The sequence below is a fragment of the Ictalurus furcatus genome, chromosome 15 (assembly GCF_023375685.1).
Source record: "Ictalurus furcatus strain D&B chromosome 15, Billie_1.0, whole genome shotgun sequence".
Lineage (NCBI taxonomy): Eukaryota > Metazoa > Chordata > Actinopteri > Siluriformes > Ictaluridae > Ictalurus > Ictalurus furcatus.
The window spans coordinates 4,702,684-4,726,906 of record NC_071269.1 but is presented as its reverse complement, the minus strand read 5'-3'; the positions used below and the strand labels follow the sequence as shown (position 1 = coordinate 4,726,906).

Below are 24,223 nucleotides of genomic sequence, written 5' to 3'. Positions count from 1 at the left end.
TGGCACAACATGGTGTTTTCCCCATGTGATCACATCTTCTCGCCATCCATCCATTTTCTATACCACATATCCTATTGGGTCGCAGGGAGCCTGGAGCCATAGGGCACAAGGTGGGGTACACCCTGGACAGGGTAGCAATCCATCAGGGCACAATCACATACACATTCACACACCCATTCATACACTACGGACACTTTGGACATGCCAATCAGCCTACCATGCATGTCTTTGGACTGGGGAGGAAACCGGAGTACCCGGAGGAAACCCCCACAGCACTGGGAGAGCATGCAAACTCCACACATACAGGGCCACGGTGGGAATCGAAAAAGAAGTATGATCTTAAAACTACTATTGTGTTGGAAACCGATCGCTCATTGGTTAATCCTGAATTTTATGTAAATGAAGCGATTGATGATTGGTGTGCATGAACAACAACAGCAAAAACTAGCATAATCTGAATAAAGGCCATTTTCTAATTATACAAAAAGCACAAATCAAGTTTGTGCATGTATCTGTGTGGTGTTTAAAAAAAAATGTTTTATTTATATTTGCTTTGCATTTGGACAGTTTTTTCTCTCTGTTTAAAGGCATAATGATTTAAATGAGCCCAGTATGTTAGAGGGTAATCTTAAAGATACTGGTGATGTGTTATCTGGTGTTAAGCTGTGTCGTTATGTCGTTAAAATGACGACATTTATGACAAATGATGCCAATACAATGGGCTCTTATAATTCATGCATATGGATAAATAAGCATGTTAGAAATTATATCTATCCTTCAGACCTCTTCCTCAATAGGCTACCGCATGATATAGCCATACAGCCATGCCCAAAACCCTCCGACCCCTTACTGGTTATAAAAGTATAGTGGAGGTTAAAAATGGCTCTGAATGTTAATTCTATACTATTTTTGGTTCACTGCCTTTCCAAGTTGTGGCTTCACGGAGTTTTGCGGACAGACTGTGAAAGCCCAGCCTCTCTGGTCCAATGGCGTGACGATGCGTCCTCGCTGCTCGCTTCTCATTGGTCAGCCGTTCTGCTTAAATTAGACGTTATATCGGATTACAAATAGGTTTAAGTGCGACTTCAGAGCACACTACAGGACTACAGAAATGAGTTCAACCATTACTTTAGGTGAGAAAAAGCTTGATTCCTACTGAAAACGTGTCCTGTGCTGACAGATTGACATATTTCCACTTTAAGGAGAAATAAAAAAGATAAACTATAAAATATTTGAAGAGCAAAAAAATGTTGCATGTGTTTTGATACTAATACTTCACAACTTAGCAGCATTTCTGTGGACATTTATTTAAAAAATAAAAAATTAGGTAGGGTGATTGCGCAGATGAAGGAAAGCATACAGGAGCTGCTGTTTGCATGATGCCAAGACGCTTGAACTGCATTGAACTGAAGTTAATCCAAACTCTAAAGGAACACTAAAGGAATGCAAAATTACATTTAAACAATTCTTATTTTATTTATTTATTGCGAAAATGCAGGGGGAATCCATAATTCTGAATTTGAGTTCAAACTGGAACTATATTATCATCTGTATGTTTGGTTTGAGATGGATTCAGTTTTTCACTTTTTTTAATGACTCATTAAGTATTAGTAAATGAATCAGTATACGTTGCTGTCACGGTCAATCTCTGTCATGACAGTGATTCACTACTTTCTTTTTTGCTGGAACAGTGTTTGAGTCAGTGAATGATTTTGACTATAACAATAATTCAGTTCTCTCCTGGTTAGCGGATCAGTGTCTGAATCAGTGAATCGTTTCACAACTGAAATCGACTCTTCTCTTGTTCAGTGAATCGGTGTTTGAGTCAGTGAATCAAGATCATTGGGGAATGATTCACTGACTCGCACACTGATTTGCTAAATAGGAGGGCAGTGAATTATAGTCATGATGAATTCACTCACTCCTTTCTTATTTAGGAGGTCACTGTTTGAGTCAGTGAACCATTTCAAAAAGATCTAAGTTATAAACTGATCCACAGAGTCAAACACTGATCCAGTAAACAAGAGAAAACTAAATGCTGGAAATAAAATGATTCACTGAATCAACCAAGACTGGGTCAGTGTTTGAATCAGTGTATCATTCTGAAACCAGGATTCACTGCTCTCTTGCGTAGTGGATCAGTGTTTGAGTCAGTGAATCATTTTGGTCATGAACAAGGTTCACTCGTCTTTCATTTAGTGGATCAGTGTTTGAGTCAGTGAATCATTTCGGTCATGAAGGAGATTCACTCCTCTCTCATTTAGTGAATCACTGTTTGAGTCAGTGAATCATTTCGGTCATGAAGGAGATTCACTCCTCTCTCATTTACTGGATCAATGTTTGAGTCAGTGAATCATTTTGGTCATGAACAAGGTTCACTCGTCTTTCATTTAGTGGATCAGTGTTTGAGTCAGTGAATCATTTCGGTCATGAAGGAGATTCACTCCTCTCTCATTTAGTGGATCAGTGTTTGAGTCAGTGAATCATTTTGGTCATGAACAAGGTAACACTCGTCTTTCATTTAGTGGATCAGTGTTTGAGTCAGTGAATCATTTCGGTCATGAAGGAGATTCACTCCTCTCTCATTTAGTGGATCAGTGTTTGAGTCAGTGAATCATTTTGGTCATGAAGGAGATTCACTCCTCTCTCATTTAGTGGATCAGTGTTTGAGTCAGTGAATCATTTTGGTCATGAACAAGGTTCACTCGTCTTTCATTTTAGTGGATCAGTGTTTGAGTCAGTGAATCATTTCGGTCATGAAGGAGATTCACTCCTCTCTCATTTAGTGAATCACTGTTTGAGTCAGTGAATCATTTTGGTCATGAAGGAGATTCACTCCTCTCTCATTTATTGGATCAGTGTTTGAGTCAGTGAATCATTTCGGTCATGAAGGAGATTCACTCCTCTCTCATTTACTGGATCAGTGTTTGAGTCAGTGAGTCATTTCGGTCATGAAGGAGATTCACTCCTCTCTCATTTAGTGGATCAGTGTTTGAGTCAGTGAATCATTTTGGTCATGAAGGAGATTCACTCCTCTCTCATTTAGTGGATCAGTGTTTGAGTCAGTGAATCATTTTAGTCATGAAAGAGATTCACTCCTCTCTCATTTAGTGGATCAGTGTTTGAGTCAGTGAATCATTTTGGTCATGAAGGAGATTCACTCCTCTCTCATTTAGTGGATCAGTGTTTGAGTCAGTGAATCATTTCGGTCATGAAGGATATTCACTCTTCTCAGTGAATTGACTCCCCGTTGTTTAGTAGATCAGCGTTTGCGTCAGTGACTCATCCTTTCACAGAGAAGATACGCTTCTCTCTCATTTAGTGGATCTGCATTTGTCTTTTCAATTATGATCAAGATTATTTCCTCTGTCATTCAGTGGATGTGGAGTTTAAGATTACCAGTGTTTTTGTTTTCTTCATTTCTTCACCAAATAGCTGGATACAGTCAGATCTTGACTGGATTTTTTTTTGTGTGAGATCCATTATTTATGAACTACATTACCTTCATAACACCGATTCAAAGCTAAAGAAGCAAACATGTCTTGGCAAATTATTTGTGGTGAGGTGTTATGTAGATTAACTGTTACAAGGAAAGCTACAAAAAGCTGCTATCATACAGTAACAGCCTCATCTTTTAATGTAGTTACATTCTACAGATTATATCATTTTATTCAATTCTTTAGAGCGCACTATGAGCAAAGTGGCCACAAATGGCCACCATCATGTGGATGAAGCTGAACTGGACCGTTCAGTAGGCGAGCAGTTCCTCTCTGAGGCTTTCAAAGTGATCCTGGAGGAGGCGGTTCATAAGGCTACAGATGTGAAGGAAAAGGTCCCCAAAGCAAAACAATCATCTTAAGCATAATGTAGCACAAGATGCAAGAGTCTGTATCTAACAAAACCTGTGCATACATTTCCAGGTGTGTGAGTGGAAGGACCCTGACCAACTGAGGGCTCTTTTGGACTTGGAGCTGAGAGAACATGGGGAATCTCAAGAAAAGCTGCTGCAGAGAATACACGACGTCGCCAAATACAGTGTGAAAACCAGTAAGTCACCTTCATCTCTGCCTGTTTGTTATTAATGAACTGAGGAAAAGAAAAAGAATTCTGCAGCTATGCGTTCTTTCTTTCCAGATCACCCTCGCTTCTTCAATCAGCTGTTTGCTGGAGTGGACTACCATGCCCTGACTGGACGCCTCCTCACGGAGACACTCAACACTAGTCAGTAAGTGTGGCCTAGTTGGCATAAGTGTGCGCCCTTGGAGGAAAGATAAGAGCGTTACTACTGTCACTACTAGATAATCCATCTGCTGAATAACCTCAATAACCTTCATGTTATAAACACAATAATCAGCCTGGTGCTCTAATTTCTCAGAACAATACAGATACAGCATGTAGCTTGGCCTGTCGAAGAAAGTTTTAACACTGATGCATTTAGGAAACAGATCAGTGCATGTCCATCATGCTGTCCAATAATTGAAACGTTTGCACCATCAAAGTGGAGGAATTTTGGAAAATATCCAAGAAAGATATTTTTACATTTTTTTGCATGCATGTGCAGTGCCATAATGCCACTCCAAGGGTCACTGTCCAGGATTTACCAGTGCATCAAAGCAAAGCGCTTTGTCCATGTATAAGGACAGCAGTAAAGCTGGAGTCAAAAAGAGATAACCAAGCATGTTTATTGCATTATGTGAGGAATAAAACACATGGGGGCATTTTGTTATAGGGAAATTCTGCTTGGTGTGATGTGAAGTGGAACATTAACTATTGATAATTGCATATGATAGTTACATAAATGTCTCCATATCAACATTTAGATTTCAGCAACACTGAGTTATAACATTACAAAAAAATGTTCATGCAAGAAATAGAATATTTGGGTGGAACTATATGGAAATGCCATAACATCATAACCCTATAACGCGATATCACGGGGGTTTTCAGTACACCATAGCATCGGCTTACTAGATGATGACATTAATGACAGTAATTATTTAAGGATAGCTACTAAAATATTTTGATTAAAGTTTTCACATTTTTGTGGTGCTATTATCTACAGCATAGCAGTTTAATCATAACAGATTCCGTCATTGACGTCATACCACTAAGTCATTTTTTAGGGAATATACTGATCATTATACCACAGTGCTGCTGAATTCTTGATTGTGATTGGTCAGATGGGGTTGATTAATTTGTCAGCAGATTGGACAAATCATATTAATACCCTTGTTCTGATACATTTCTATAATATTGACAATTTCAGATAATAATCAGATTTAAAAAAGGCATTTAAATACTGATACAGTGTAAATTTATGTGAAGGAGTCTCCAGTGTCACTAGTGTCAGGAACAGTCTGTGGTAAAGCTGTTACTTTTAAGTTTAATCAAAATATTTCAAAATATCTTCTGGGTGGTAAGAATATCTCCGCTTCACCACACCATCCCGTCGTTGATTATTTTCTAAAAACATCACGCATCAAGTGTTTTATTCCATACTTAGTTGATGTCTAACTCAGGAGCTGCAAAACAGCCAACCAAGTTTAATCTTTCAGGTACACCTACGAGGTGGCTCCAGTCTTTGTTCTGATGGAGGATGTGGTTCTCCGCAGTCTGCGCTCCCTAGTGGGCTGGTCCGAGGGGGATGGCATATTCTGCCCAGGAGGCTCTATTTCTAACATGTACGCCATGAATGTGGCTCGCTATTGGGCGTTTCCGCAGGTGAAGACGCAAGGCCTGTGGTCTGTCCCACGTCTGGCTGTGTTCACATCACAGGAGGTAAAGATAAGAATAACAGGGTTCTCTTTCAATAAATATCATCACAGCTGTTTTCTTTGTGTACATCACTTGCTCTGTCATATTCCTTGCAAGTGGTGGGAAAAGTACAGGGAAACTGTTCTTAAGTAGAAGTATGTGTGCTGTTTCAAAATCAGTTCAAAGTACAATTATGGAGGCAAAAAATATACTTAACTAAAAGTAAAACAAAAATCTACATTTTAACATAAAATCAAGTATTAGGAGTAAATAATGAATATTTTTAACTGATGAAAAAAGCTGTCCACAAATTCATGTCCAATCCTGCATGTCTAGCTAGTTCACTAAGCAATCAGTCATTATGAAAATATTCTGCTGACTCAACATACATAGAATAAACATTTTGGATTGAATGCTAAGGTATGGTATATTAGCAGTGAAAACCTAATTAACTAGCTAGCTAATTTAACAAGCTGATTTACAAAACCTAACTAGCTTGCTAATTTATCTAGCTACCTCATTTACATGACTAAATGACAAAACTTAACTAGCTAGCTAACTTAACTAGCTAAATTTCAAAACTTTACTAAATGATTTACCAAACGTAAAGTTAACTTAAAATACCTCTTTTTTTTAGATTTGATGGTGAATTTTAAATGCAGATTATTATTTTTTTACTTTACGTGAGAGGCAAACGTCATGAATTGGCAACTCCAGCAAAAGATAACATCTTACTAATAAAAAACATATCGTGCCATGCCGTTTGAGATTTGTATTTTGAAAGTCAAAATGAAAATGTAAGCAGTAAAAAGTATGTTTTTTTGTCTTTGAAATTTATTTGAGTAAGAGTACAAATCAAATTCCACCCTTATTCCTTGCAGAGCCACTATTCGATGAAAAAGTCGGCTGCCTTCCTCGGTATCGGGACGGAGAACGTTTACCACGTGAAAGTGGACAAAAGGTACATTCCTTTATACAAGGCCTTTGCTTGTATTTTCTGCATACGCCTGGAGTCCACTTCATCCTTCTGTCACCTCTCTGTACCCACAGTGGCAGAATGATCCCAGAAGACCTTGAAGCTAAAATTGTTCATGCCAAATCACAAGTATACGCATTATCCTTCCAACTGACTTTTCCATCACTTTTTATTAACTATGAAAATGAAATGCTACTCATAAACAAAGAAACACTAAACTAAAACCTTACAATTTTGCTGTGGTTTTAATGTGCCACATTTTTATAGTCCGATCTATATATGGGGTTTAGAGGTGACTCAGTATGACTGCTATAAGGAAATTGTGGTGGTTGGCATTTGATTAGCATGTTCTCTTTACTACAGGGCGCGTACCCGTTCTTTGTCAACGCTACAGCTGGCTCCACTGTACAAGGAGCCTTTGATCCCCTGGAGCGCATAGCTGACATAACTGAGAGGAACGGAATGTGGATGCATGTTGATGTAAGTCCTATTTATCAGCAGTGGTGTTTTGTAAAACCACATGGTACATGACACATGATAACATGAGATACCTTTGGATTATGATGCAAGCTCAAAATGTTATTCCATTAGCTGTGAAAAAATAGAAGGTAATGTCTAAACTGGTCAAGGAACAGAAAGTCATCTGAAAGTACAGATAAGCACCCTTGTGAAAGATGTCCTTCTCCTTGATCTGTTCTACAGGCCGCTTGGGGAGGAAGTGTCCTGTTTTCCAAGAAGCACAAAAATCTAATAGCAGGAATCGAAAGGTATATACAGATCACTTTAAGTTACTATTTGTGCTAGGGTACCAAGTTTTCCGAACAGGGACATCAGGGTACAGCTAGAAATAGTGGAGAATATAATATTTTGAAACACTACACTTAGAAATAAAAGTACAGTCTTAGGATTTCCCTTTCAGAAAAGGTTCCAAATAAAACTGGTTTAAAAAGCTAGAATTGTTAGAATTGCTAAAATCAAACATTAATCTTCATTAATATTTTTGATGACATTCCTATCGGGTACAATGGAAAACCTGGAAATTTCTGTTTTGTCAACTGAATTTTTGTTTTTTCACATAAAACAAAAAAAAGGGGCAGAGTAAAAAGTAAAACTGAGTTTGAAGAACTCAGCTCATTGAGAAGCTCGTTCTTTTGTTAACACTAATGTTGCTTAGGAAATAAAGTCAACCCACAGCCTCCAGAAAATACCCAATAAACCTGTGTTTACTGTAACACCAATAAAAAGTAGGGAGCAACATCCTCTTTCCAGATCCTATTGTCTGATGTTTTTCTCTGTTGTGTTCAGGGCAAACTCTCTAACCTGGAATCCACATAAAATGCTGATGACTGGTCTTCAGTGCTCTGTTATTTTGCTGAGAGACACAACGGTACGATCTGGTGATACAGTCTGTCAAAAAAATATAATAGTTTAGTATGACATCATAGGGAGAATATAAGTATATATAAGCAAGCACTGAAAATTGTGTGGTGGTCTGGGAAAACCCTTCACATGGTGAAATTTTGCCATTTTCTAATATATATATATATATATATATATATATATATATATATATATATATATATATATATATATATATGAAAATTACAGGTTTTCCTGTTTCTCTTTTGCATGGATCTCAACCACAAGAAAACCTATTTAAGCACTTTTCTCTCACCAGAACCTGCTCATGCACTGCCACTGCGCCAACGCCACCTACTTGTTCCAGCAAGACAAGTTCTACGACACACGTCTGGACACCGGGGATAAGTCAGTCCAGTGTGGACGCAAAGTGGATTGTCTAAAACTGTGGCTCATGTGGAAGGCAATAGGCTCGCAGGGCCTTGCTGAACGTGTCAACAAAGCTTTCGCCAATAGAAGGTAAACAAGACCAAAATAAAAACAATCTCAATTCTGATTTTAAGAAGACAGAAATAAGAGTCAGTGTGGTAGTGGATTATTAAGTTGATGTTTGCTTTAGGTATCTTGTTGAGGAGATGAAGAAAAGAGCAGGTTTTCAGCTGGTCTCTGAGGTAACTGTTATATTAATATCTAATACATTTAAAGGTGCATTCGGTAAGATTTGTGAAAAACAGGTCTCTAAAGGTTAAATGGGTGGAGTTGAATAAGATTTGAATGATAATTTTTTTTTAACTTATTGAGCCCTCCACTATTTCCACCCATTTACACAAATCTCAAGCCCCCCAAAACTTATGACGGTTTAGCTAGAGTTACCATTAGCAAGGATTGTCATGACATCACCTTCAAGCACACTTGGACACTCAACTACTTGAAAACCGAGTTACAACTCTATAAATACAGTGGTGTTTGAAGGTTAGTGAACCCTTGCATAAATATAACCTAAAACATCATCAGATTTTCACACAAGTAAGACAAAAATATTATACTTGGTCATTTATTTACAGAAGGAAATTATCCAATATTACATATCTGTGAGTAGTAAACATATGTGAACATCTAGGATTAGCCATTAGTTTGAAGCCATTAGTTTGGGATGACGATTAGTTGTGAGTGAGCATCCTGTTTTATTTAAAGAACAGGGATCTATCAAAATCTGATTTTAACAACATGTGTTTGTGGAAGTGTATCATCGCATGAACACACAAGATTTTGAGGACCTCAGAAAAAGATTTCTTGATGCTCATCAGGCTGGAAAAGGTTACAAAACCATCTCTAAAGAGTTTGGACTCTACAAATCCACAGTCAAAGAGCAAGATGTGTGATAGTCCGTGGAGTAGGAACCCAGGGTAACTTCTAAGTAACTAAAGGCCTCTCTCACATCTTAATGTTCATGAGTCCACCATCAGGAGAACACTGAACAACAATGGTGTGCATGGCAGGGTTGCAAGAAGATAGCCACTGCTCTCCAAAAAGAACATTGCTGCCCTTCTGCAGTTTGCTATAGATCATGGGGACAAGCTGGAAGGCTATTGGAATTGCTTTGTGGATGGATGAGACCAAAATATAACTTTTTGGCTTAAATGAGAAGCGTTATGTTTGGAGAAAGGAAAACACTGCATTCCAGCATAAAAACCTTATCCCATGTGTGAAACATGGTGGTGGTAGTGTCATGGTCTGGGCCTGTTTTGCTGTATCTGGGCCACGACGACTTGCCATCATTGATGGAACACTATATTCTGAATTATACCAGCAAATTCTAAAGGAAAATGTCAGGTCATCTGTCCATGAACTGAATCTCAAGAGAAAGTGGGTCATGCAGCAAGTCAGTGACCCTAAACACACAAGTCCTTCTACCAATAATAGTTAAAAAAGAATAAAGTTAATGTTTTGGAATTCAAGTCAAAGTCCTGACCTTAATCCAATAGATATACTGTGGAAGGACCTGAAGCAAGCAGTTCATCTGAGGAAACCCACCAACATCCCAGAGTTGAGGAACGGTCCAAAATTCCTCCAAGCCGATGTACAGGACTGATCAACAGTTACCGCAAATGTTTAGTTGCAGTTATTGCTGCAGAAGGGGGTCACACCAGATACTGAAAGCAAAGGTTCACATACTTTTGCCACTCACAGATATGCAATATTGGAACATTTTCCTCATTAAATAAATGACCAAGTATAATATTTTGTCTCATTAGTTTAATTGGGTTCTCTTTGTCTGCGTTTAGGACTTCTGATGAAAATATATTTATACAGAAATAAAGAACATTCTAAAGGGTTCACACATTTTCAAGCACCACTGTATGCAACTTCTCCTCTTAATGATTTATGAGGATGTGAAACAACATTGGGGGCATGTCTATAAAATGACTGACAAGAGACCAATCCAAATAATAACAAATATTCAGGCCACGAAGACAGGTTTCCAAATAGTTATTTTTTTCAGCTGCATAATACACTTATTCTGAGACAGTGGCTTAAATGATGAATTTTGATCATTTCTTCATACTTTTCCACATTATTTGTACTAGTAAGAAATATTGACTATTGTACCTTTTAAAACTGCAGTTCCACCAACTGACTAGAAACAAACGTGAGACAGAAACACAGCTAAACAAAGAACTAAACACACATGTCCACAGTAAAACACTCACACAAACACACACAGGGCAAACAACTAAACATAAGTGCTAGCATTCAGTCAAACTAAAAATGACTCAACTTTACAAGCTGACGTGGGTCAACCTGCAACAGAGCTTAAATGTAATTGTTTCCTTCATATTTTTCCACAGCCACAGTTTGTGAACGTGTGCTTCTGGTTTGTGCCACCCAGCCTGAGAGGGAAGGAGATTGAGACAGATTACCAGGACAAATTAGCAAAGGTTAGCCTATGGAGAATACCAGAATACTGTAGGCTATGTGTGTACTGAATATGTGCTGCTTTTTGATTAAAGGACATTAAATATCATGTAATGATATATCTTGTCCTCCAGGTGGCACCGCTCATCAAGGAGCGCATGATGAAACGTGGCTCCATGATGGTGGGGTATCAGCCTCTGGATGGTCGAGTCAATTTTTTCCGCATGGTCATCCTTTCTCCCCAGCTGCAACACAGCGACTTGGACTTCTTCCTGGACGAGATTGAGAGGCTGGGGAAAGATCTGTAAATGAGCTCTGGGTGCTGTTCATCATTCGTTCTTTAGGCATTGTCCATCATTGTTCTTTTCAGAGGCACGCTTTAAGGTCGCTCTCTATCACCTTTTGATTTTCTTAGACAGGCAGTGAGTTTCATAAATCAGTTTGTAATTTAGCTGGAACAGGACTGGCGCTTTGCTGATAAGATTGGGGACCACTGACTTAGAACTGCTAAACAAAGTTTCTTAGAAACATTGCTGGTGCTTCTTTTTATTCATCACTTCCTGTACAACCATCTCTCATTCTTCTTCTCTGGTTGTAGACTTCGTTTATCTTCCAGACTTCTTCTAGCTTTTGACTCAAAGCAGACCTCTTCCTGTGCGGGTTTAGATTAGACTTTCTTTCTTTCTTTCTTTCTTTCTTTCTTTCTGTCTTTCATTCTTTCTTTCTTTCTTTCTTTCTATCTTGCTGGAATCCCAATTCCTCACAGTCCTTCAGTCATGTAGACTTGGCTACATTTTTAATATTTTTAAGCATCGTTTTATAATATAATTTTTAAAATATTTTTTACAGCCAATTATTTTTGTATCTTAATTTACATCATTCACCTTTCACTACAGCTTTACTGCAACTTTTCGCTCTTGTCAACACGACAAAAACTTAATATAGCATTAGGTCAATTTTATTACTTTTATTTTTTTTCTTATGAAGGAAGAGGACAGATTTTCTTGTAGTCAACAGCCTATGACAATTATGTTGTAATATCTTAATAAAATAAAACTTGTGAATTGAGGTACAACTGACTGTAATAAACTGACAACTGAATGTACATTAATGCAATTAATCAATTTATGAGGCTTCAGCAGACATTTGGGTTAGAGTAAATTGGCATCTGGTATATGGTATTATAAGTCAGAATGTAAACCTATTGCAATTAATTATTTATAGCTGTTTATTTTTGTAAACATCAACTTTTGATACCTAAGTATATTTGCATACTTCTGAATTTTCTTCTTTTACTTAAAGGGAAAAAAATGACTCATATTAATATTTATAATTAACACGTGATCTTCACGTGTGCAAAAGATTTATTTTAAGATTAACTTCTGAGTTGACTTTTTAGGATTAATTTAAATTTGGTCTATTTTCACTATAGCTAAAGGTTTCCTGCATTACCCATAATGAATACCGGTCTTTACTGCTTATAACACCGTCAATGCCATCATGTTCGTCATCATAGATCACTAAATAGCCGAGCCAAGTTTCTGTCATAACTCCAGGTGCAACCGCGTCTTATTAGATTGCATCCACTGCATTCTGGACTCCAACATTTGCTGTCTCAACTAATTCTACATGAGACTCTACATGAGACTCTCATTAATATGACATTGAGTATTGCTAAAAACGGTGAGTGAGAAAAGAAGCTCTTGCTGATTGTTGTCCGTTATGTCTGAGATCATTTTTCCCCCTATTAAATGACATTGTAACTGTACTAATGATTTGACATCAGTGCAGTACACAATGACATCTTCTCACAAAAATAACCAACAAATTAGCATGGGAATCACTAAACACATTTGAAGATTATATATATATATATATATATATATATATATATATATATATATATATAAAACAACATATTTGATGTGTTTCAAGGTGGACTTTTCCTTCAGCTTAGACTGTCTGTCAGACTTAAATGTCCTAATGTGTAGACTTGTCTTAATGAGAAACACAAGAGGGCACATACTACTGTTTGTGGTCAACTTAATTTATCAACAAATGATATATTTTTAATGGACAAAATATTACACAAGTGTCACAAGTACAAGTGTCAACATGTCCGATTGACAATAAAATGGTTTGTGAACTAGAGCTGTGTGGCCTCTCTGCTGCAAATATGTGTGCTGGATATTTATAGCTTTAAGCATGGTTCTGCAGTGATTAAGGTTAATTGCAAATAACATAGCCTTGTTGAAACCGGCTACCCTGCTATGTACTATATATTAGGCACAATTCTGTCTTCAAAAATGGTTAAATTAAATGTTTCCACATAAAGTTCTACATAATAGACCATTTTTAGACCATTACCCAATCAGCCAATCATGTGGCAGCAGTGCAATGCATAAAATCATGCAGATATAGATCAAACATCAGAATGGGAGAAAACTGTGAGCACAGCCTGACTGTTTCAGCCAGACACATGGCTTTGAGTATATCAGAAATGGCTGATCTCCTGGGATTTTCTCACACAACAGTCTCTAATGTTTACACAGAATGGTGTGAAAAACCAACAACAAAAAAAGTGAGCATCAGTTCAGTGGGTGTGAACTCTTTATTGATGAGAGAGGCCACAGGAAAATGGTCAGAATGGGTCGAGCTGACAGAAACACTCTGGTAATGCAAATCAACCGTGGTGAGTAGAAAAGCATCTCAGAACGTACATCATGTCAAACCTTGACATGAATGAGCTACAATAGCAGAAGACCACATTGGGTTCAAGCCAAGAACAGGAATCTGAGGCTACAGTGTGCACAGGTTCACCCATCTGCACAGTTGAAGATTGGAGGGGGAAACACTGCTTGGTCTTTGTTCATTCTTCAGCTCAGCTATTCAGTTTTTGGGCGTTTGTGTGTACTCCGAACACAACAGCGGCCCCTTATACGTGTAAAACATGTCAGTTGAACATGTAAATCAGACAAATATCAGAATATTGTCTCATTTACAAAGAAGAAAACCTACAGAAATGCCATTTCTTGGCACATTTTCAGATTTTAGAGCGCCCTCTGTTGTACCGGAAGAAAGAAAATCGGCTTCGCCAGGCTCTTGGTCACGTGCCACGCTCTCCCCGGAGAGCACTTCCGGTGGTGTTTCCTGTGTTTGTAAACTGGGAGAAAAAAAAAAAATTAGGAACTCCGAGCAGAAATATTACTCGCACAGAAACGGAAGGTAAATTAAAAATAAACGTTTATCTCTAGCGTGTTAATTTTAGTGCTTAGCAGCGAGGGGTTTATTTTGAAAGACAGTCTGAAGACGCTAAAGTGAGTGACGCTTAATAACCACACGCCCTGTTGTTGTGTTGTTTTGTGTTCTGTTCTGTTGTTTTGTGTTGTTATGGAGGGGGCTGAACAGGACGGCCGGATCCCAAATACATCTCCACTGGATTTATAGGGCACTACACAGCCCAAGGTTGTTCTACAGTAAATAAAACAATTCTGTAAAGCAGTGAAATCTTTAGCTCTTAGCTAGTTCTGGTTGACTAATGTTGACCAAATGTGAATTGTATAATGTGACGTATTTCATTGCAGAGCGTCCTTTCCTTATTTTATGTAGTCCTAATTTAAATATTTACTTTGTTTTTATTTAAAGAAATCACATTTCATTTCATAACGCTGCCTTTTCTGTACTGTTACGTCACTGTGGCTTCCCCCCCCTTTGCCTTCATACACTTGTTCACGTGCACTGTTTATTATTATTGTTATTATTATTATTATTATTATTATTATTATTATTATTACTGTTTTATTTATTTATTTATGATAGGCTTGCTACCTGTCCCTGCTGGGGGAAAAAATAGAAACCATCACAGAACTTGTGTCTTTCACTACAGATGCCATTACAAACCATCAGCTGTTAACCATTAAAACCATTACCATTATTGGTCCTTAATGGTATCCACTAGGCATAACATGCCACCAATAGACGGTGACTAATTACCAGCAGAGACCCACAGGGACCATTACACTTTCAATTAAAATCTATACAATTCCCATTAAAACCATTACACAAATTCTATGAGAGTTTCTATTGGGGGTTTTTTTCCAGCAGGGATATCAGGAATTTCAGAGTGACTGATGAGCTAGGATCATTTTACTCTCATCACGTGATCCTGTTAAAAGACAAAAAAAAAAGTTATCTTTACTAAAATGTAAAGTGAAACATTTTCAATATTTTGATATTTATATGAAACAGTGTGAATGGCATGTTCTTCAATTTAGTCTATAAAATATTTGATTTGTATTTCAACATCATTCTGTCCAGAACTGATTTTGAATAACCTTGCACTTTTAGAAATAAAAGTCCCAAGCTGTACTTTCCCTTGTCGTTAGGGTAGTAGCAACACTGGTACAATGGATCTACTGGATCTTCCTGCTTGAAGACTCCTGACTGGAGTTAGAGTACGTTGTCTTAGATATTTTCTTGGCTCACACCCCTGCTGACTGTGTGTTACCTATCCGTTCTCTCTGCCCAGTGCGACGCGCTTTCTCTCTCCCCCAACACACGCACACACATCACTGCGATGTCACAGCTTTCCAACAACCCAGTCCGAGACCACATGAAATGGGTCAGTGTTTTTCTTCCCACGTTATTTGCATTTTGAACTGTTTCCATTTCATGTCACGTTCCTCCGCTGTCAGTCCTGCAGTGTCATAACTTGCTTTCCATAATAAAAAAGCTCCTAATCCTAATCTTGTGACCTCTGCCTCAATCTCTAATTGGAAATCGATTCAGCTTGAGCTGACAAAATTCTGTGCTCTGTAGTGGTCAGTAAAAAGAAGAAAAAAGTGATGAAATGTCTCATCCCTAGACTGGCATAACCGGTGTGTGTTTAATTGTTTTTGTGTGTGTTTATTTGTGTTTGTGTTTTGTGGTAGGCTGGGTTGCTGGGCTGTGAGGCTGTGCTGTCCAGCATGGCTCTGATGCAGGCCACTTCTCCACCCAGCCATAAAAAGATGACGTCTCCACTGAGCCAGAACCACAACCACAGTCACAACCAGGAAGCCCACGGTCACCACAGTCACATGGTGCTGCCGTCTGGAGTCAGCTGCTCACCCATGGTAAGACTACCGGGACGTGGAAACTACGGTGATCCATAAGTTCAAACCACGATAACAAGCCTCAAAGCACAACAGGAAATTAGAAAATGCAATAAAAAATATAAAACACAACAGCTAATCAGAAAACGTAACAACACAACCCAGAACACAATAATGAAGCAGGGATTTAAAGGCCTTCCCTTGTCACTCATAGCTCATTAATAAGGACAGAGAGTTCCACTCGTCCCGGCTGCTGGAGGAGAAGGACATGCGGTCAAGCCAGAGCGTGCAGTCAAAGAAGAAACACAGGAAGTCAGGAACACCGGCCAAAGTGAGAGAAAAAGTGCAGGCAAGTAGCTGAGCTGTGTGTGTCCGTGTGTTACTTCCTCATCTGTCTCTAACTCTGATTATTTTTTCCAATGACATCCTGAAGTGCGAGAATCCAGAACCCAAAAATGTGGAATTTGTAGATTGGAGACAAAACAGGTTTAATAAATGTTCTAACGCATTTTATAACCAAATAAATAAACATCAGTTACCGAGAATCATGCTGCTGGCCTGTAGAAATGATACGTTGATTTTTTTCCATATCATATTTTCCTCTGTGTGTGTGTGTGTGTGTGTGTGTGTGTGTGTGTGTATACAAACAGGTGGAGATGCCTGAGCCAAGCGATGACGGTTCTCTCAACTCCCATGTGCAGAAGAACTTCATCTGCGAGCACTGTTACGGCGCGTTCCGCAGTAGTTACCACCTCAAACGACATATCCTCACTCACACAGGTGAACGTGTCACTTCCTGCTCTCCAGAGTTCTCTCTGTGAACGTAATGAAAGTAATATATTAGTGGTTAACACGTTTGCCTCGCGCCACCGAGGTTGGCGGTTTGATTCCCGCCTCCACCCTGTGTGTACGGAGTTTGCATGTTCTCCCCGTGCTTCGGGGGTTTCCTCTGGGTACTGCAGTTTCCTCCCCCAGTCCAAAGACATGCATTGTAGGCTGAATGGCATTTCCAAATTGTCCGTAATGTGTGAGTGGGTGTGTGTTGTGCCCTGTGATATGTTGGCACCCTGTCCAGGGTATTCCCCGCCTTGTTCCCCGAGTTCCCTGGGATAGGCTCCAGGCTCCCCTGCGACTGTGTGTAGGATAAACGGTATGGAAAATGGAAGTACACTACCGGTCAAAAGTTTGTGGACACTCGACTGAAATGTTTCTCATGATCTTAAAAATCTTTTGATCTGAAGGTGTATGATTAAATGTGTGAAATCGTTGTTGTAGACAAAAATATAATTGTGTCGACGTACTCGTTTCTTTCATTAGAAAACTATTTTATTTACAAAAAATATTATTTAAACGGACGACTCGGAGCGAAATATTCCATAAAGCAGCCGATAAGAGTCCAGCGTAGGTGTGAAGTCCTTTAATCCTGTTTAAAAATCATCTCAGGGAAATTCCTCAAGAAATCGGTCGAGAAAATGTCAAGAATATATTTCTGGAAATTCTCGGCAAAAAGGGCGTCTACTTTGAAGATGCAAAAATATTAAATGATTTTGACTTAATTTATATTTATTTATTTTATCACAACACAATTCCCATAGTTCCGCTTGTGTTACTCCAGAGTTTTTATAAAGGTATTATTATTATTCTAAAATGTGGGGGAAAAAAATAAAAATATTATGAGTGTGTCTAAACTTTAGACTGGTAATGTATGTTCCTAGGAGTCATAAGAGTTTTATGAAGGCCTCTGAGTCGAGAAGTTATTCTCTTCCAACAGTGTTTGATAGGCATATGAGGTTTGTGTTTGAGAATTAGATGTTTTCCCTATATCAATGAATAATATAAAATAAGCTACAGAAGCAATGACAAATCCAGAATCTATGGATATTCAAATTTCGGATGATTAACCCTGTGTAAACAGACATGTAAATGATTTCCCCTGGTCAACAAGGGTATTAACGGTGACATTTGCATTTGCGTTTGCATTTTGGACATTCTCTTATTCTCAAAGCCACGATAACATTTGCCTGTTTCATGTTTAAACCTAACTCAGATTTTACAACGAGATTTTCCCGTTTTTCTACAGGATGCAGTGACATAGCAGGCTGCACATTGACTAATCTGCCTACTCAGCTTGATTTCTACAAAATGATTTTGTATTAAAAGTTCAGATTGACTTTAAACATGCCACCGCCGCCGCTGCTCTTCCCACTCTCAGATTATCATGTGACTACCACTAGTTCACATGTATATCTGATTATTTGATTCTTATATGTGCAATAGTTATCTCCATCAGGAGTAACACTTGAAGTAAACGTCGTGCGTGCGTGTGTATGTGTGTGTGTGTGTGTGTGTGTGTGTGTGTGTGTGTGTGTGTGTAGGTGAGAAGCCGTTCGGGTGTGATATGTGCGACATGCGGTTTATTCAGCGCTACCACCTGGAGAGACACAAACGTGTGCACAGTGGAGAGAAGCCTTATCAGTGTGACCGCTGTCAGCAGGTCAGACACACACACACACACACACACACACACACACACACAAGAAATGTAGATGCTTTGACATCTAGTAAGGGCCCAAAGTCTGAAGACTAGTCCAGACTAACAGTACTGTTTTTGTTTTGGCCACACTAGATTATTTTTTCGCGGCCACATTGAAATGTTGCTTACCAGCCATTTGGATTTTCTAGATTAGTAAATCAGACTGATGTACAGGATTTTGCTGAGGGTTTTTTTTTTTTTTGGTGGTTGTTGCCGCCAATTTCTGATGTAGCTTGTAGAGTTTTTTGTGCTTTTTTTGCCGAAAAATACTTGAAATTGCAATTGCACGAATTTCTTTCGCACGGTCTTTCACAGCGATGTTTGTTGGTAAATGTGACCTTTTTAGCTGTACGACACATGTGAATCGAAGATGGCTCTGACTGAATGCGCGTCATGATGACGTCACATGATTCATCTCGGCCCAAATCTGCAGTGATTTTAAATTTTTTAATTGCAAGCTCCTCCGAATATCACGCCGTTTGCTCGATTTTACGTTCATTTCAGCGACCGCAAAATCTCGAAATGCTGGAGGGACTGGTAAATGCTTTTTGAATGTCAGGTCACAGTTTTAGACTTGAGACGCAGACCATGACAACAATCATGACGACGGCGGAAAGTTTTAAGAGAGACCGAGCTCGTCAGTGTGTTTAACGATGCTGTGCGTGAAATCGCGAGACGTTTTACAGTTCGACTTGGAAACCTGATGGATGGAGACGTCTTGGCTCTGACGTGTCTAGTGAATGTCGTTTTTGAGTGTGTGAACAATGACGCACGCAGTACCGCTGCTTCTGCACATGTACGCAAAAATCTTTCAGTCCATTTCCCAGCCACATTGAAATGCAAAACAGATGCACACTGAGTGAACACCACTTCTTGCATTGTATACTATACAGTGCAGTTAAATGTCGATAAAGAAAACAACATCGCAATAAGACATCTTGGAATTTGGGCAATCTGTGTATCTGAAAAAGCTCACTTTTTTCCCCCATCAGCCACACTATCTTACTTTATTTTTGCTATGGTAACAGCTAATTCACAGGGACCTGCAAGGTAGCTTCTCCTCATAATCTAAAACTATTAATAAACTTCTTAAAATACATGTTATTTAATACAGATAAACATATCATTTTTTTGAATTTCTCTAAGGAGACATGTATTTCTCCTTTATGAAAGGAGTCTCCAGTGTCAGTGCTGTGTAACAGGCTGTAAGCTGCTATAACGTAAGTGGTAATCAGAACTACACTGTCTTGTGGATATTCTACAACATGAAATTGAACTGTAAATGGATAAAATAAAAGTATTACATGTTCTGTAATAAATACAAACTTGCGCCCTTTGGTAAATTGCGGTGGTATAAGAGAAATAGAACGCTTTGGGATGTACTGTTATTGTAAAAGAATCAACTTCGGGGTGTTGGCAGTAAACCCACGTCGTGTTGGGCCACATCACACCACTGATGACTCGATCACTGATAGTTTTTCTAGAACAGCATGACCAGAGCGTTTTCTTCCTTACTTGGTGACAATGAATAACGTTTTCGTATATAATATGACATTCAAATAGTAACACGTGTATGTATGTGTAATAATGAACACCTGATGTTGACTGAATTCATGTGGGCCCCTTCGTGTAATTCATACGCATTGTACTGCTTTCAAGTAACTAAAAATAAGTGTTTTTAAGCATCTATTAGTGACCTGTTTGAGAAATATCTTTTTAGGTTCTTGGATAACATTGTACAGCAGTCAACTTTGAAGTATTCGTTCATGAGCATATGTAATTAGTGGCTTTCTCTCTCTCTTGCTCGCAGAACTTCTCCAGAACAGACCGCCTCTTGCGGCACCGGCGCATGTGTGTCGTCGGCATCCCTAAGGAGGAGAACATGTCATGCTGTGAGGAACGATCCTATTCACAGGAACCTGCGCAGCAGACGTGGAGCCCCCTACAGGCCAACAACAGCAGCAGCCGGCTTGCAGTGTGACGGTTTTCCGAAGCCTCCTTTCAGCTCGGTGAGAGCAGGGTGGACTCGGCACAGCCACTTGGGGACACGTTACTGTATCAGACTGATCCTGGAGACTCTGGGGGAAGGGGTGGGAAGAGTCTCGAGCTCCACTTCAACTCGGTCATATTCGGCTATTTTTTGAGCGGATTTGACTTGACTTGGATGGGTTTTTTGTAGTATTTTCTATAGATGCTATCAGCCCTTGGGAGGATTGGCGTAGTTTTTTTTATACTGCACAGGCAATAATGAGTAATGTAGAGGACCAAGGAGTGGGTTAATCCCTATGTTTAATAACGACCATGGATGGAGATTGGTTTACACACATAAGACGGTTTAATGTGTTACACAGTCACAGAAAATTGTGAGCAGCTCTTCAGCCGTTGTCACACGTGGCCTTTTGATTTCTCCACCATTCATCAGTAGTGTCAGGACAACCTGGAATTAGTGAAGGAGGTGCTAACCTGCATGACCCTACATTCATACAAGCAAGACACAAGTCACTCGTGTTGCTTGTAGTTTGTCTCTAATGGCCACTACGGTTGTCGCATGTGGGCGTACACCAGGGCTTCCCAAACTACACGTCACTTGATTTACAAACATGGGTCGTGAGAGATACTCACAATATTTTATGAATTAATATTAGAAACATCAACGATTTATTCTGTGTGCTAATATTACGAAAAGCCACATTTAAATGAATAACGTACTTGTTATTTTAGTCTTTTTCACTCTCCTGCCACGCTGCTTTATCGTAGTTCAGCAAAAACAAAAAAAGGACAAATTTCCCTGTTGGTCTATCTTTGCTAAACAAACTGTGTTTAATTTTATATACTTATGTACTATTTTAGACTGTTATTGAGTACTAACACTAACCGGTTTCCCTGTTATAGTTAGCATTTGAATTTTAAAAACCTGTCGCGTCACTCAAACCTACTGAAAGGTCTGTTTGCATACCAGCCTTCTGGATTTTCTAGATGTATGTAAGGTCAGAGGTTTCGATTTGCGATGCAGACCATGACAACAATCACGACAAAGGGAGAAAGTTTTAATAGAGACCGAGCTCGTCAGTGTGTTTAATGTTGCTCTGCATGAAATCGCGAAACATTTTACAGTTCGGGAAGTATAAACCAGGTTCCTCTGCTAGACATCTGACTGTATATTGTATATCTGGAATAAAAATAAAAAATGTAGGATGGTTAAAGCTTGGAGTTGCAGAAAATTCATAATGTCCACTCGAGGTCATTTTGCTTAAAACGTTTGGGAGCCCTTGGCGTACACTGTCCGGCGTTTTCTTATTTCCAGTGAGGAACCCGTACTAGCCAAAATTGAACTAATTGTAAAGCTCACTAGTTAAACACAAATTAAATAAATGACTAATCAGTGTGAAAATTGGTTGTTTGATTTACATGTTAAATGCTAGACTTCATACTAGCCTTGTTGAAAGATTAGTAAAGCAAGCATTTGTTATAACAGAATAAGATGAAACCACAGTTATAAGCGTTTCTTCCACTTTCCTGCATCAAACAATAAACTAAAGATATGTCGGACCACAGTCGGGGAATCAATCGAGCCAGTCGGTTGCATTTGTTGCTTGTCACTGGCCACTGTCGCTCAAATCAAGGCTCCTGGACAAGTCGTGGTACATAATAATTAGTGGTCTGTTGCTTTGTCGCTTGCTAGTGTAAACACAACAATTAAAATCTTTTTCCCAATAACTCCATTTTATTTCAAGACATTTTGGGAATGTTAGGCTCTTAAGGGTGTAGGAAGTAGGAGTTTTACATTTAGCCATGGCAGTTTCATGACACATCAGTGAACATTGCTTATAAATCTCTTTTTAGTTCTAAAGACGTATTTTTTTTTTTAAAAGCATATTCATAATAATGGTATCGAAGAAGGAACAAAATGTATCACTGCAGTATCTCCTATAGGTCTAGGACTCTTACGTTCACATTTATTTGTCAGACGATTTTAACCAGGCTAAGAAAAAGTGGTCCAATGTCATTCAGGTCCTCATTGAAATGCATATCTGTACATTTATGTGCATAGAACTGTCCAGATTAGAAATGTGTGAACTCATGTGTGAGGTATTTTTTTTTTCTTTTTTTTCCTCAATTGTTTATTGAGTACAATTTTCTGAACTCAAACACTGGATCAGTCGGCCCAAAATAAGGCTAACAGTGTGTGTGTGTGTGTGTGTGTGTGTGTGTGTGCTTTAGTTCCTTAGAAGGCCAGGTACTACAGATTTTAAAACACTGAACACAGACTACATGCTGATTTCATGTGCTGAATCATATTTTATTTTATTTTTTAACATTTTCTGTAGTTGTTCTTAGATTTCTACAGGTGTTTAAACTAGTAGCCACATTTTTATAACAAGTAGATTTGCATGAAGCTCAGTTCCTCAACCATCCTGTATTGTGTTTGTTAAAGAAAAATGTATTTTTTGTACCCATTAATATTTTTTTTTGGTATTTTTGTCATACGCAAAACATGCACACTAAAATCTTTCTTACCCATCTAGGCACTGTGTAGTGAGTGGAAATTTAGGTTCTCGGATAACAATAAATTCATTTCTTTTCCCAGATATGCATGCTTTTGTTTCTATTCTATTATTTTTTAAAAAGACATGCTTTGGACGTAGACTTGTAGATTTTATTATTTTATTAGTTGATGTGTTGTTATTTTGTTTGCCAGCAGGTGGCACTACACACCTAATTCAAGTTCTATCAAAAGTGCAAATGTGTGACTTCTTAACCTCTAAAAAGGGTGCCTTGGGCCTGTGATGATTTGCTGCCCATTACTACAGTTTATGACATATACCTTTGACCCGTTGAACTGGTTTCAAGAAGCATCTTAGAGGTCCACAAAAGGGTCCAGGGGTCATTTCAAGGCTGCTTTAGCCAGCGGAGGGCGAATCGCTACTTAGTGAAGTCATGTCTACATCTCTGGCAATGCTGACGTTAATAAGGGAAGATTCTTGATACTAATCACTGAAGCAATTAAGTCTTTGGCTCAGTTGGCTCAATTTAATGTCCTGTTGGAGCATCAACGTTGACGTTCAATACAGACGGTAGTTAATGAGGTGTACAGTACGGACATGGTGGCTGGAAAGCTAGATAAATGAATGTACTGTAATGAGTGGTCTGGCTTTGGGATAGTAGAGAGCTTTATGGATCCTTTCTCTCTGATTTACAGTGTGTGTGGATGGCGAGCAATTACTGCAGTGTCTTCTTTATGATGAGTACAGTGATGGGACAAAAAATGGGGGGCTGGGAAGGTTCCTACACACAACCCAACCAATCATCTAATGCAGGAGTGTCTGATGCATACCTCAGCACTGTACAGTTTAATGTAACCTTATACGAACCTGTTACGTTCTAATGTGTCCATCACATTGCCGTCTCCTGGCTAATAAGGAGTATACAGCCTCTTGGAGCTAGTTTGATGGACTGAATAGTCTATATCAGGGATGTCCCATTCTTCTACTGAGCAATACCTTTAGCTCAGCTCAGTTCAGTTCTTTATTGTCAACATGGGAAAACAGGCTTGCAGCACGGCTCAACAAAACAGACAGTAGAGAAGGGACA

At 38.8% G+C, this 24,223-nt stretch overlaps 2 protein-coding genes across 12 annotated transcripts; both read left to right on the top strand.

Moving 5' to 3' along the window:
* Window positions 1-1,062: 1,062 nt before the first annotated feature.
* csad (cysteine sulfinic acid decarboxylase) lies at window positions 1,063-13,154 on the top strand. Its single transcript, XM_053643367.1, has 14 exons — window positions 1,063-1,133; window positions 3,684-3,832; window positions 3,921-4,047; window positions 4,135-4,225; window positions 5,556-5,778; window positions 6,636-6,715; window positions 6,805-6,859; window positions 7,094-7,210; window positions 7,433-7,497; window positions 8,036-8,117; window positions 8,409-8,608; window positions 8,709-8,760; window positions 10,939-11,028; window positions 11,140-13,154. The coding sequence occupies exons 1-14, from the start codon at window positions 1,112-1,114 to the stop codon at window positions 11,311-11,313; spliced, it is 1,527 nt and encodes a 508-aa protein (XP_053499342.1). The 5' UTR covers window positions 1,063-1,111; the 3' UTR covers window positions 11,314-13,154.
* Window positions 13,155-14,129: 975 nt separating this feature from the next.
* Window positions 14,130-23,220, top strand: znf740b (zinc finger protein 740b). 11 transcript variants are annotated; one of them, XM_053643373.1, is made up of 9 exons: window positions 14,146-14,230; window positions 14,402-14,470; window positions 15,534-15,626; window positions 15,937-16,119; window positions 16,313-16,447; window positions 16,532-16,584; window positions 16,749-16,878; window positions 18,474-18,592; window positions 20,442-23,220. In XM_053643373.1, the coding sequence occupies exons 3-9, from the start codon at window positions 15,582-15,584 to the stop codon at window positions 20,773-20,775; spliced, it is 999 nt and encodes a 332-aa protein (XP_053499348.1). In that variant the 5' UTR covers window positions 14,146-14,230; window positions 14,402-14,470; window positions 15,534-15,581; the 3' UTR covers window positions 20,776-23,220. The 11 variants fall into 11 exon arrangements, with proteins under 11 accessions (XP_053499345.1, XP_053499348.1, XP_053499346.1 ...); XM_053643370.1 differs by lacking the exon at window positions 14,402-14,470 and having other exon boundaries at window positions 14,130-14,230; XM_053643371.1 differs by lacking the exon at window positions 14,402-14,470 and having other exon boundaries at window positions 14,150-14,322.
* Window positions 23,221-24,223: the final 1,003 nt, after the last annotated feature.